Source organism: Panicum hallii, chromosome 5 (assembly GCF_002211085.1).
Source record: "Panicum hallii strain FIL2 chromosome 5, PHallii_v3.1, whole genome shotgun sequence".
Lineage (NCBI taxonomy): Eukaryota > Viridiplantae > Streptophyta > Magnoliopsida > Poales > Poaceae > Panicum > Panicum hallii.
Genome location: NC_038046.1, coordinates 1,250,314 through 1,264,552, shown reverse-complemented (window position 1 = coordinate 1,264,552; position 14,239 = coordinate 1,250,314). Strand labels below are relative to the sequence as shown.

Here is a 14,239-nt window from a genome sequence, read left to right as displayed (position 1 = left end):
GTATTAATTATTTGGTGCCTATCCTAGAATCAGGCATCTATATTTTACAGCATTGCCAATAATCCGCGGGAGCTTTTGCTTTCCATTTGATAACGCACCCGTTGGACTTCAGCCATACAATTCAGCGTCAGCATAGCAAGCGACTGCCTGACTGGTGTGTCATTTTCTGACGTGCAGTCATATTGAACGTTGTTTCTCAAGAAGCTCTCATCCAACAAAGAGCTCACAAAGTGCTTATTTATAGAACTGCATGCTACTTAACCGGACCTGTTAAAAAAAACTATGCAAAGTTCGTCGAGAAAGAAGCCAGAACTCGATCGTCGAATTCGCATATTCTTCTTTTTTCCTCTAGATGTGAAATGCCAAAGGTGGAAAAGCAAACAACTTACACTGCTTACATAAAAACAGTGTTCAAATGAGCAATAAAAAGGGGGTTTGTTCAAACGCATTTGCATCTTTCACAATAGAGAAACGCATTTGCATTTTTCACAACTGAGAAACGCGTTTGCATTCATACGGGCACATTTTTCTTTTCTCCGCAACGTCTCTGGGACATATTATTCTCTCATCCTGTCCGTCCATCCAAAGATCCGGGGCCACCCCTAGCCGCCGGCAACGGCATCAATCAATTGCTCCCCTCTTTTGCGTTTGGCGTTGTGCAGGGCGCAGCAATAAAAGCCACCACCTCCTCTCGCTTCACCGCCGCCGCCGCCGCCGCCGCCGCCGTCTGTCTCGGTTTCCTTTCGCCCCAAACCCCCGCCGCCGCAAAAACCCTAGCCATGGACGCCGCGGCGCTCGAATCCCTCATCCTGGACCTCCACGCCATCGAGGCCGTCAAGCTGGGCTCCTTCGTGCTCAAGTCCGGCATCACCTCGCCCATCTACCTCGACCTCCGCGCGCTCGTCTCCCACCCGCGCCTCCTCTCCGCCATCGCCTCGCTCCTGCACGCCCTCCCCGCCACGCGCCCCTACGGCCTCGTCTGCGGCGTCCCCTACACCGCGCTCCCCATCGCCGCCGTCCTCTCCGTCGACCGCAACATCCCCATGCTCATGCGCCGCAAGGAGGTCAAGGCGCACGGCACCGCCAAGTCCATCGAGGGATCGTTCCGCGCCGGCGACACCGTCCTCATCATCGAGGACCTCGTCACCAGCGGCGCGTCCGTGCTGGAGACCGCAGCCCCGCTCCGCGCCGAGGGGCTTGTGGTCGCGGATGCCGTCGTTGTCGTCGACCGCGAGCAGGGAGGCAGGGAGAATCTCGCCGCCAACGGGATCACGCTGCACTCGCTCATGACGCTCACGGAGGTGCTCGCCGTGCTGCTCAAGCACGGGAAGGTGACCCAGGAGAAGGCGGAGGAGGTGAGGCAGTTCCTCGACGCAAACAGGAAGGTGGCGGTGCCGGGGGTGCCTGCTAAACCCAGGGTGTTTAGGAAGCCATTTGAGGAGAGGGCGAAATCAGCCACCAACCCTGTGGCGAGGAGGCTCTTTGAGGTGATGGTGGCCAAGCAGAGCAACCTGTGCGTAGCTGCAGATGTTGGGACAGCAAAGGAGCTCCTTGAGCTGGCCGAGCAGGTATAAAAAATACTTTATTGGGTGATCCTAGTAGTTTTGGACTTTATTGGTGAACATGGAACGTAATAAAGCACTTCAATGTGAATAAGACATGAACAGAACCAACTCATACTATTGGAAACACATAATTGGCTAATTTTTCATCATGTAATTGAGATAAAATTTCGATAGGCGAAACACGAATTGAGGCCTTGTGGGCACATCATTTTGCAATAGGCACTCATTTCAGATCATGAACTGTTGATTGAATTAGGTTTAGGTATGTGAAAGTACTTGAAGTGACTGTGCTACAATATGTCCTTAAACATTTGGCATTGTGAATGGAGTGTTCTAATTCAATCATTATGTCACAGAATTCTGTTCTGTCAGTTTACATGTCTTTTGAACGTGCTAAAAATAGTAAAACCAGCTTTAGAAGTAAAAATCTTTGTGTCCTGCCTGTTCTCACATTTTCTTTTGGAACAATGACTGTTTTCAAGTCCCTCATTCTATCTGTTATGCAGATTGGTTCCCAGATTTGCATGTTGAAAACCCATGTGGATATATTATCTGATTTTACACCAGATTTTGGCTCCAAGCTTCGCTCGGTATGTGCTCTTATGATGCAATCTTGGTTTCATTCATTCATTTTTGTGTTTTACTATTTACTACTACTATGATATGGTACATGATAGTCCCGATCCATATCTTAAGTTGGGTGTTTTTTATAGATCATATGTAGGGTCTTTTATGTCTAGCATAATCATAGCTGTGATGGTGTCACCTATCTGTCATCAACACATCCAAACACATCCAGGAGTAGACACTATGCCTTTTCCCCTAGATTGGGAACATGTGGCAGACCTTCTTCTGCTGGATGTTGATTGCTTTGCCTCACCCTACTCCCATTTGCAATTTATGCATCTTGAAGGAGGATCTGGTGGTGGTGGGGATTGTGGAGACATTATAGGGGGGAGGTGGAGAGGATGAGGAGCCAAGGCAGTGCTGGTGGCTGGTGTTATTAGGGCACAAGAGGGAGTGTATGACTTAGATGCGCTATTAGGCTTTTGGTATAGTGGCCCAATTAAGGGTGTTATATGTGCCCTATTTATGTGAATTAGGTTGGCACTCATCTGTCTCTGCACCACCCTAGGTCACTGACTGGCCGGAATGAAAATGCAAATATCGGCGGGACTGTCTTTATTCATACTGTTCTGTTAGGTTGTATGTTTATTTTTTGGCAGTGATAAGATGTTTCCTTGACCCATTCAATGCCCTCACTGTCATGGTTTCCATATTCCTTCCCCTTTGGGAACAGTCTACCTATGTCAAGATAATCTCACAGTTTCTTAGACCAGATTTTGGTTGATAAACCACCAGAGTTGTTTTCCACCATAACAAAGATGTTTGCCTTTTATGATGCTGTTATACTGGCTTGGCTTTTACATGTCTCCTCTTTATTTAATTGATTTTCAACATTGTTTTGAAGATTGCTGATAAGTACAACTTTTTGATCTTCGAAGACCGCAAGTTTGCTGACATCGGAAATACAGTAACCATGCAATATGAAGGGTAAGAAAACAAGATCAGTTTTTTTTATATCTATGCAATATTATAATTTTTACCTTTTTTTCACTTTGGTTCAGAGGAATATTCCGCATATTGGACTGGGCTGATATTGTTAATGCGCATATAGTACCTGGACCTGGAATTGTAGATGGCTTGAAGCTGAAGGTATCTTATGCTTTATATATACTGCTTGCATGACAACTATTAATATTGACTTAAAAAGGAATAATTTGTGCTGTGTTCTGTCATTGAAGGGTTTGCCTAAAGGAAGAGGGCTACTTCTGCTCGCTGAAATGAGCTCTGCTGGCAACCTTGCTCAGGGAGATTACACTGCTGCAGCTGTAAAGATTGCGGAGCAGCATCCTGACTTTGTGATTGGGTTTATATCAGTAAATCCTGCATCTTGGTCAGTAGCACCATCAAACCCAGCACTTATCCATGCGACTCCTGGAGTTCAGCTGGTTGCTGGAGGAGATGCTCTTGGGCAACAATACAACACTCCTCAAGCTGTAAGTACAATTGTGCCTATACAATTAGTTTGGGTGCCTATTGGTCTATTGACATGTCTTGAATTGATAATTTTTAAGAAGTTTTTCAGAGTTACAACCTTCATTTCAGTGTGACAAAGCATCACAATTTTTTTAATCTTTAAAACATACCGTTATAGAAGACCATTAGAGTAATATGTTCTATTTGTGCAACACTGCGTAGCTTGAAATACACTATAATCTTGATAATGATGTTGAATGGACTTAGCTATATAAACATTAGTTTTGCTTTCCTTCAGTGGTTTATGAAAAATTGAGGCTGTTTCCCTGTAACACGAGTAAGAGCTGATATGTTACTTGCACTTGGGGTTTGCAATCCAGGTTATAAACGTCAGAGGCAGTGACATCATTATAGTCGGACGTGGGATTATCAAAGCGAGCGATCCTGCTAAGACGGCATTGGAGTATCGCCTCCAGGGGTGGCAATCCTACCGCACCAGCTTGTTGTGAGCGTGTTTAAGCATCCGAGTATAAGGGTGTAATGCAACTGATGTGTAATAAGAGCATGGTCCCGTCGTGGCTGCGCTCCGTGTCCAGTAAATGGACACACATTGTCTGCTACTCTGCTAGTTGCTACAATAATAATTTCCTTAATGTTCGTTCCGTTCTTGTTGCTTGGGTTTGGTGTTGTTAATGCCTTTGCTGGGTCAAACAGTCACTCTAGCTGAGACTCCTGAGCAATTTCACGCCACCTGTGCTGTGCAGAAAAATTGCATGAATCCACCTGGTTAACTTCCGCTTCAGCCTCGTTCGTTTGTTACGGATTGAAATAGGTCCAGAAATTATTCCGGGACAGGAATGACTGAACCCAAGGTGTTCACTTGATCCGGTTGTTTCCGTTCCTGACCTTAAGAGGTGGGGAACAAATTCGGGTCTCGGAGCATAAGAAATGAGTCGGATTCAAACCAGACCAGATCAATCCGTCCGGAACCAAGCCTCAACCGAACGGCCATTTTGCTATGGGCCGGATTCAAAACCGGGTGAGATCAATCCGTCCGGAACGGACCTCGTTCCGGGCCATTCCGGAGGAAACGAACGGGGCCTCATGCTTGTTCGCTTCCACGTGCTTATCTGGTGGGAGCTATGGTCATGTCTGCTTGTAGTGGCCGCGGACTGCGCTGCCGTCGCGATTGCTTGCGTCTTCTGCGCTATGCAACCGAGCGTGCGTTCGTTTTGTAAGGCTCAAGTTTAGAGATGTCGTATAAAAAGAATCTTAGAAGTATTAAATAAAATCTAATTACAAAACTAATTGCAGAACCTCAGGTCTAATTCGCGAGACGAATCTAATGAGGTATATTAGTCCATAATTAGCGGATGATTACTGTAGCATCACTGTGACAAATTATGGATTAATTAGGCTCATTAAATTTGTCTCGTGAATTAGCACCCATCTGTGCAAAAAGTTTTATAAACAGATTTTATTTAATACTTCTAAATAGTAAGATTCTCTTTAATGTGACGGGTCCGAACTTTAGATGGGAGGAAGCGAACACACCCCGAGGCCAGCAATCTTCTCCGGGACGCTTTGACTAGAGAGCGACTCAAACATCGCGATCGCGCCGGTGGACAGCGGCAGCTCTCCTTGTCGGCTTGCACCGAAACACCTGCTCATGATCCGTCGAATCAGATTGAATTTTACAAATATTAAATAAAATCTGTGTGCGAAAGATAAATTTAATCAGTTTATGATTCGTCCAACCATTCCCTAATTATAAATTAATATATTTTATTAGATTCATCTAACGAATCGGTGCAGAAGTTTTTATAGTTAAATTTGAGATTTAGATGTGATAGGATTTGTATAGCGCTCGGGAACCAACCAGCTACACCCGAGTGCAAATGCACAGACCCCTCCTGCCCAAGGACCAAGCCACCATGGACGCCGGCGCCAAGGAGGCCCTGATCCTCGACCTCCACGCCGTCGAGGCCGTCAAGCTGGGCTCCTTCGTGCTCAAGTCGGGGATCACCTCCCCCATCTACCTCGACCTCCGCGTGCTCGTCTCCCACCCGCGCCTCCTCGCCTCCGTCGCCTCCCTCCTCCGCACCCTCCCGCCCACGCGCCCCTACGACCTCCTCTGCGGCGTCCCCTACACCGCGCTCCCCTTCGCGGCCGTCCTCTCCGTCGCCGCCTCCGTCCCGATGCTCCTCAGCCGCTACGATGACAAGTCCATCGAAGGCACCTTCACCGCCGGCCAGGCGGTGCTCATCGTCGAGGACCTCGTCACCAGCGGCGCATCCGTGCTCGAGACCGTGGGGCCGCTCCGCGGCGAGGGGCTCGTGGTCGCCGACGCCGTCGTCGTCATCGACCGCGAGCAGGGCGGGAGGGAGAACCTCGCCGCCAGCGGGGTCACGCTGCACTCGCTCATGACCCTCACGGAGATGCTCGCCGTGCTGCTCAGGCACGGGAAGGTGAGCGAGGAGAAGGCGGGGGAGGTGAGTCGGTTCCTCGACGCCAACAGGAAGGTGGCGGTGCCTGTCAAGCACAAGGTGGCCAGGAAGTCCTTTGCTGAGAGGGCGGGATTAGCCATCATCAACCCCATGGGGAGGAAGCTCTTCGAGACGATGGAAGCGAAACAGAGCAATTTGTGTGTTGCGGCGGATGTTGGGACAGCTAAGGAGCTCCTTGAGCTTGCTGACAAGGTATACATTCTGGGAACTATTTTGTATTTGTTTGTGTTGGTTGGCACTTGGTAGAGGAATTTGTTAGAATCTAGCACTGCAGTTTAGTATTAGATTCTACCCTTGAGGCCGAGATGAGAATCCTGCAATATAGGTGCACCTGAATGTGGTTTCTCCAAACTTAATCCATGCGGTCTTGAGTGTCTAACAGGCAAAATTGGGGGCTGTGTGAATACCTCTATATGCTCTAGTCCTCTGGGCAGTTGGCACCCTTTCTTTCTTATGAACCGATTGAACTGGTGTGAGTGATAGACTGGTAGTGCAGTACTGTTATTTCTTCTGCAGACTAGTTTGTCGAGTCCTGTATTATTTTTGCCATCACAGCTTTCCCATTTTCTTACGATGTTTTATGTGTTTGGTTGCAGTTATTTCCTTTCATGTATCATGTTGCGAGGTGTTGCAGTTTCTTCATTGAGCTGGCCTAGATTGTAAAATTACTTTGCAGAATCATGTGCTGTTCATTTACACTGCCTTTCTATATGCTAACAGTAAATTCACTTGCTCAATGCTTTTGATTATGTTATGCTTCTTTTGGTGCTCATTTTTGGATGTTTCATTCCTGTTTAGACCTCAATTTTTATTTTTTTCTCCGATTCTTATGTAGGTTGGTCCGGAGATTTGTATGCTTAAAACTCATGTTGATATCTTGTCTGATTTTACACCAGATTTTGGGGTCAAGCTTCGCATGGTATGTTCTCTTAAAACAAGACTTTTCTATTCTTCTCTTATGTTATATTACTGAGAGTTTCGCAGCGCAGCTTATTCTTTGCTTCATTGATTCTTAACATTTACTGAAGATTGCTGAGAAGCATAGCTTTTTGATCTTTGAAGACCGCAAGTTTGCTGACATCGGAAACACAGTAACTATGCAATCTGAAGGGTGAGAAAAAAGGATTGTAAAATATTTCTTTCTTTCCCTTTTGAGCATTTGTGTGACATAATTAGTGATTTCTTACTTTGGCTCAGAGGAATATTTCGCATATTAGACTGGGCAGATATTGTTAATGCTCATATAGTTCCTGGACCTGGGATTGTAGATGGCTTGAAGCTGAAGGTACCTTATGACTCTCACACTACAGGCCTTGCAACTAATGAATTACAGAAACAAACGAGTTAAAGATAATAAGTAAATGTTTCTGGCATTTTTTTTGATAAACATGTTTCTGGCATTGAAGGGTTTGCCTAAAGGAAGGGGACTACTTTTGGTTGCTGAAATGAGCTCAGCTGGCAACCTTGCCTATGGAGAGTACACTGCTGCAGCTGTAAAGATTGCTGAGCAACATTCCGACTTTGTAATAGGATTTATCTCAGTGAATCCTGCATCATGGTCAGCGGCACCATCAAGCCCAGCGTTTATCCATGCCACTCCTGGAGTTCAGATGGCATCTGGAGGAGATGCTTTTGGGCAGCAATACAACACTCCTTATTCTGTGAGTCTGCTTGTGTCATTGCAATTTGTTCGTGTGACTGCTGGAGTGTTTTTTTCAAACATCCTATCTTTAATCCTTCACAAATTTTCACTTAGTAGATTAGTTATATAGTGGTACCAATTTTCGAAAATTTAGAGAAAGTAGTGGCACCACTTCAAATCCCGGTACCAGTTTGACCATATGAAAGTACATCATATTATACTGGCTATATGCATTATAATATATACTTCAATTGCTGAGTACTGCTAGATTAAGGATGGAAGCTGTGCAGTACTGTAAACAAACATCAAGATATTGTTTGTTAGTATATATATCCCTTTTTAGCTTGCAGCCTGAAAAATAGTATGTTTCCTCTTTATCAATATTACAAGAGACTGGCTAAAGACTTTATTAGTAATATCATAAGAGTAGCTTAGTTGTTCTTGTTAATCGAGTGATACGATCCTCTGAGATGAGACTGGTGTTATTAAAAAAATAAAAAATAAAGAGTAAATTTCTTAGCTTGCTGCATTTAACTGTAAACTGTACCGCATATCCGGACACTTGCATATTCTTTTTCCTCTACACAAACTCTTGGCCTTGCCATATGATGCACTTGTGCGCTTGAAAGATGAATCATCGGGGCCCATTCTCATGTGTGCATGATCTTTCTTTGGTCCCTGCATCATAATCTTTTGTTCATTTTCAATCCTGGTAATGGTACTTGTTAATTTAAGTGTAAATACTTCGGACGGAATTCCAATTATCTTTGCTTGGGCCTGAAAGCTTCAGGCCTTTTCTTTTCATGGAATTCACCTTTCTACATGCATTCCTGACTTGAAATACTGTGTGATACAGGTCATTAACGATAGAGGCAGTGATATAATCATAGTCGGGCGAGGAATTATCAAGGCCAGTAACCCTGCAGAGACCGCGAGGGAATATCGCATCCAAGGGTGGCAGGCATACCAATGCAGCTTATCTTGAGGATATGTATGTAAGCAACCCTCCAAATGTAACCAAAGGGCATTCAGATGCTTCATCTGCCCCTCATTGCCATGTTTCTGACTGATTTTCAGTGATGTTTCTGAGTGTACCATGCATGATCTGAAATAAGGGCATGCTGAATGTTCCATATATATGCCTCTCGTCGACGTGCAGTGGTATTTGTGTGGATTGGAATTCCGTTCATCAATTTCATATCACATATTTCGCAAAAAAAAAGAAAAACATATCACATATCAACTCGGCCTGGAATGCTGTCCACGCCGATGCTTGAAAAGGTGTAATTCACAGGAATTTCTGGAAGAAGTTCATCAGGTTTTCTGTGTTCTGGCTCGACTGGCCATTGGAACGTGTTTCTCGTTATTCAAGGCTTACTAGACCCTGATGCCTCTGATTGGATGGAGTTTTCCTGTCACGGTCAGCTGGGCAGCTTCTGCCGGCCCGCGTCGCGCGTCGCGCCTCCCAACCCAGTATCTTCCCAACCGTTTTCGGCCACCTACATAATTGTCCGGTTGTGAATGCCTCAAGATCCGCGCCGGTCAACTCGTCTCCACCCTCGCGCGCTGCTTCCTGCTTTGTACCAAGTGCCCCAGGAAACGCAACAGTGGGAGTCAACCTGTCATTGGAATGCAGTCACCCCGCGCACGAATTGAAAATTGGCAGCACCATACCGGATGAGCTTCCAAGCATTAGTCACTTGATTTCTGATCTTTAAGTGATCATAGTTCTTGTTTTGGCATGGTGACAAACCAATCGTCTTCTTTCTATCCTTATTTTGGCAATGATCTGGTTTGGCCAGAGACAAATTTTGGCTCGGCACACCAAGGGCACCAGCCTAACAGCCCCCTATTTTCAGAAATGATTCACAGTAATAATCAAAAGCAAAATGTACTTTTGTATTTTTGGAAGTTTACATGTCTTTTGTATTTTTAGAGGTTTACATGTCTTCTGCATCAAAATTGCTCCAAATTATACTAGATATTAAACAAATTTTGAGATCTACTACTTGTTATTACCAAAGGATCGGACCATGTATTTATTACTTAGGGCTGTTTGGAGAGTTGCCTAAGCCGCCACCGCCTAAGGTTAGGCAACCGCCACAGGTGCGGCGTGCCTAAGCAGCCATGCTTAGGCATGTGTTTGGTGTACTACCGTGCCTAAGCTTAGGCATGCTGAAGAAAAGTATGGTAAGTGTTTGATGTCCTGCCACGCCTAATGTTAGGCACAAAGCATGGCATGATCAAGACGCTTAGGTGATCCTTTCAGCTAGTTATGAACATTCCTGATTCATCAATCAAACGAAATGTGCCTGTTTCCAGAATTCCAGTCGATGTTGCGGCCAAGGTAAATTCAATTACACTATCTTCTGGGGAGAAAACGCTGTGACAAGAGCATCAACAACTCCATGGAAACTGCTGAACCTGGCGCTCACGACGTCCACCTCGACGCCGAGCCTCCTGGCGCCGTCGGCGGTGACCGGCCCGTGCGCAGCCACGACCATGCCAGGCCAGCGCGCCCTCAGCCGCGCCCAGCTCCATCCCGCGGCGTCCAGCCCCTTGAGCAGCCCCTCCACCTCGGCCACCCAACCGGCCACCTCGAGCCCCGCGAGGAAGTCCGGCACGACGGGGGGCTCGCGCAGGCCGACGACGTCCGGGACCAGGCAGAGCACGCGGCGAAGCTTCCGCGGGGGGGGGGGGGGGGGGGGGCGGGGACCGGGGGCGGCGTGGGGGGGGCAGAGGCGGAGCTCCCGCGGGCAGCCTCCGCGGGGGAGGGGGGTGGGGCAGGGACCGGGCAGGAGGCGGCGGACCGGGGGTGGGGGCGGGCGGCGCAGGCGGCGGGAGGACAGTACCTGGGCGGCGCGGACGGAGGAGGGAGGAGACCGAGCTGCGGCGCGAAGGTTGTGGCGGCCAAATCGAGCGCCGCAGGTGTGGCGTTCTTTTGCGTGGCGAGCGAGCTGTGGCGCGCCTCAGATTGTGTGGCGCGCTAACGTTAGTACAGGATCCAAACACACACCTAACATTGCGTGGCACGCTTAGGGTTAGGCGGTGGCGGCTTAGGCAGGGCTCCAAACAGGCCCTAGTACTTATCTACAAGTTAGTATATGGCATTTGTGTACCAAGTTATCCAAAACCACAGCACAGAAGGCAGTGTAGCGATAAAAGAGTAGGAGCGACATCCCCAGTATGCTGAATGCTTGCATTACCCATGCACGAAGGTCGAAGGGATCAAAATCTCTGCGGCCAGTCAGTAAATAACTACCCCGCACCGCACACAGTGTCTACAGGGTATGAAAGGTAAGTAGTGCAGTCACATCAATGGACGGTATTAGCTGCACAAACTACCCTGTCGTCGCTGCGTGAAGCGGGCTAACATTTTGTCAGTGTAGGTCTAATTGATAGTCCCCATGCACCTCAAAACATTTTGCAACTATATATGTTGAATAGTTAAGGTAGATGAGCAAGGTAAGAAGCGTAAAAGGAAAGTCAAGCTTGCCATGATTGGATTGAAGAGAAGACCAGATGGAAAATATGTGGTTGCTCGGTTTGTAAAAAGCACACACACATGAACTTGCTTCTCCAGGAAAGACCCATCCGCATAGGTCAAATAGAGAAGTGAGTGATGAGGTGAGGAGCAAACTATTTGCATGTCACAAGGCAATGATCGGAACCTTTGCAGCATTTCGACTTTCACATAGGATGCACAGAACTACGATAGATTACCCCTTTCACAGGAGTCAACCATCATAAGTCATGTGTTACTTTTGGTGCTGCATTTATACCAAATGAAAAGATTGAGTCGTATGCATGGGTATTCCAAACTTTCTTAAAGGCAATGGGAGGGGTTGCGCCTAGACTTATTATAACTGATGAGGATCTTAGCATGAGGGCTGCTATTAAATATGTTTTTTCCAGACACCAGGCATAGACTGTGCATGCGGCATATCCTGAACAAACCTCCGGAAAGAGTTGGACGAGCTTTAATTGAAGATGATGATTTCCTCTCCGAGTTTATGTCATGTGTGTGGGGTTCAGAGACTCCAGATGAATTTGAGGCAAGATGGCTCTCAATAAATTTCAAGTATGGTCTAGAGAACAATTCATAGCTGGGTGACAAATATAAGATGTGCCAATCATGGATCCCTGCTTACTTCATGGATTTGTCTCTTGGTGGAATACTTAGGACCACTTCAAGGTCTGAGAGTGAGAATGCATTTTTCAGGCATTTTTTGAACCCACGACTCCGATTGCTTGAGTTTTGGATCAGATTTGAGACTGCTTTGGAGGAACAACGACAGTTGAAACTATTGAACGATAATGCCACACTTCATTCACTGCCCATGCTAGAAACACCACGGGGCATTGAGCCATGCTAGGGATGTCTACACACACACACACAATATTTAGCATTTTCCAAGATGAGGTGATTTGTGCTAGGGATAAGTGTGATATACAAAGCATGGTTCAGGTTGGTGATGAACGGATAACGAGAATTAGGGATGGCGGTGCCAAAATTAGAGAGGTTACCTATAATACCTGCACAAGGGTGGCACAATGTTCCTGCAAGTTGTTTGAATCCATTGGCATTCTCTGTTGTCATATCATTCTTGTCCTAAAGGGTGCAGGCTACAATGAAATCGCTGAGCATTATTTGCTACGTAGATGGACTAAAACAGCCACGAAAATGTTGTTTTTGATGCAAACGGGAATGTAATTGAAGGATCGTGTACATCCCTTCCTCCGGACATGAGGAGGTTGTGTTCCGAGACATGGTCCAAGTTTAAATCAGGAATACAGGCTGCTAAACAATGTGAGGAGAAAATGAAATATCTTCATAAGTGTATGAGTGATGCCGTCGAACATATGTCAAACATGGGCCCAAATAGCAGTAAAAGAAAGGTTTCAGAGTTTGAATCCTTTGTTGGAACACAATTTCCAGTAGAAATTAGTATTCACCCACCTGAAGTGGTGCACACGAAGGGAAACGGGAGGAGGTTTAAGCGGGTTCAGAGCAGTCATCAACCAACCAAAGGAAAATGAGGTTCTGACAATGATACTTAGAACCTTGAGATTTGGGTACGCTCCATACTAATTAATGCACTTTTGTATTCCTGCAGGTCAAGAAGCACCAAGAAGGTTGGAGACAATTAGGTGGTGTGAATTTTGTACCTTCTGAATATGGTCAGTACTTATGTTTTATACGCATTTCTGGAGCTACCTCGACAAACATTCTAATAATCTAGAATTGTATGCCCCCGGGTCCCTGTAGGGCAAGGCGCTTTTGCAATCACTATGTGCTGCTCTACACCAAAAACTTGAAGGACAAATTGGTGCATCAAGTATCAGGCTATCAGCATGGCCATCTTCAGAGGATCCTATATTTGGTGTATTTTGTAAATATATCACCAGCAACTGCTGTAGGTTAATTAGGATCTGATGCCGGCTTGTTGCACATGTGTTAACTACAGATGTAAATATATTCTACTGAATATTGCTGTAAACTTGATGATTCCTTGCATCGTGCATGGGTACCAGATGCAGCAAGACACTAAGATCTAAGAATGGTCCTACTAATGCTCTTCGTGAGGAAGATAAATGATACTCCACATCTAAAATAGCACAATATGTTCCATGTCTGTCAGAAAATAGACAATATGTTCCTTTACAGATAAATGATATGGAACTGAAAGGGAAGTTGCAGTAACACTCGTGTCTGCCCTTGACGTAGTTGGGGAAATTGGCGCGCAGGAAGTGGTCAACGACTCCAGGGCCGTTGTCGAGGCCGAGCGCGCCGCGCACCTCGATGGTGGATGCTGGGGCGGCGGCGAGGAGGCGGTGGAAGTTGCGGATGAGGGGCACAAAGTTGCCGAGGACGGGGTACGGGTAGGGGCCGGAGGCGCTGACGGAGAAGGACGGCGACGGCGAGGAGGAGGAGCGGCACGACAGCGGCGTCCATGGCGTGAGCACGAGGTTGTGTCTTGTGTGGCCGTCAGTGGCCTGCTGGCTGCTCGTCGTGTCAATCCATTTGCAAAGCTTCGCTGTTCACGGTGACGTGCCGATGTTGACTTCTTGAGACGGACTTGCGATATGAATCTCCATGGTTGGTGGCAGGCAGCCACGGGTGTTTTGTCGATGAGCAGCTAGGAGGGTATGGCTTGGCCGCAGGTGACCGCCGCAGCTCCGGACTCCGGAGACCACGCGTCGTCTCCATCTCGGGCCACCTAGACGGATGCGGGCCCCGCGACCGTGACCGAGGCTCGAGGGATCAAAATCATTAAGGGTCTATACGAAAAAAAAATGCCGCGACCAAATTCACCCACCACCTCGATCTGGGCCGCACAAAACGATCTATAACAGTCAACGAAGGCCTAGGATTGGATCCAATCTAGGGGTGTCGTAAAGCGAAACTATATACAGAGGGTTATTCATAAAATTCCCTCGCGACCTTTCCTCCAGCTCCCGGCCGCGACTCCGCCTCCCCGAGC

General features: G+C 46.9%; 2 protein-coding genes across 2 annotated transcripts; both read left to right on the top strand.

Moving 5' to 3' along the window:
- Positions 1-647: 647 nt before the first annotated feature.
- LOC112895515 (uridine 5'-monophosphate synthase) lies at positions 648-4,268 on the top strand. The gene is made up of 6 exons (XM_025963467.1): positions 648-1,568; positions 2,072-2,155; positions 3,037-3,119; positions 3,194-3,281; positions 3,371-3,625; positions 3,986-4,268. The coding sequence occupies exons 1-6, from the start codon at positions 780-782 to the stop codon at positions 4,112-4,114; spliced, it is 1,428 nt and encodes a 475-aa protein (XP_025819252.1). The 5' UTR covers positions 648-779; the 3' UTR covers positions 4,115-4,268.
- A 1,206-nt stretch (positions 4,269-5,474) lies between these two features.
- Positions 5,475-8,906, top strand: LOC112895899 (uridine 5'-monophosphate synthase-like). Its single transcript, XM_025963899.1, has 6 exons — positions 5,475-6,304; positions 6,948-7,031; positions 7,141-7,223; positions 7,310-7,397; positions 7,519-7,773; positions 8,611-8,906. Exons 1-6 carry the CDS (start codon positions 5,504-5,506, stop codon positions 8,737-8,739), a joined length of 1,440 nt encoding a protein of 479 aa, XP_025819684.1. The 5' UTR covers positions 5,475-5,503; the 3' UTR covers positions 8,740-8,906.
- Positions 8,907-14,239: the final 5,333 nt, after the last annotated feature.

Coding starts and splice junctions, on each gene's coding strand:
- LOC112895899 (XM_025963899.1), top strand. CDS start 5,504: ATGCACAGACCCCTCCTGCCCAAGGACCAAGCCACCATGGACGCCGGC. Junction 6,305..6,947: donor TCCTTGAGCTTGCTGACAAG/GTATACATTCTG, acceptor ATTCTTATGTAG/GTTGGTCCGGAGATTTGTAT. Junction 7,032..7,140: donor TTGGGGTCAAGCTTCGCATG/GTATGTTCTCTT, acceptor CATTTACTGAAG/ATTGCTGAGAAGCATAGCTT.
- LOC112895515 (XM_025963467.1), top strand. CDS start 780: ATGGACGCCGCGGCGCTCGAATCCCTCATCCTGGACCTCCACGCCATC. Junction 1,569..2,071: donor TCCTTGAGCTGGCCGAGCAG/GTATAAAAAATA, acceptor TCTGTTATGCAG/ATTGGTTCCCAGATTTGCAT. Junction 2,156..3,036: donor TTGGCTCCAAGCTTCGCTCG/GTATGTGCTCTT, acceptor ATTGTTTTGAAG/ATTGCTGATAAGTACAACTT.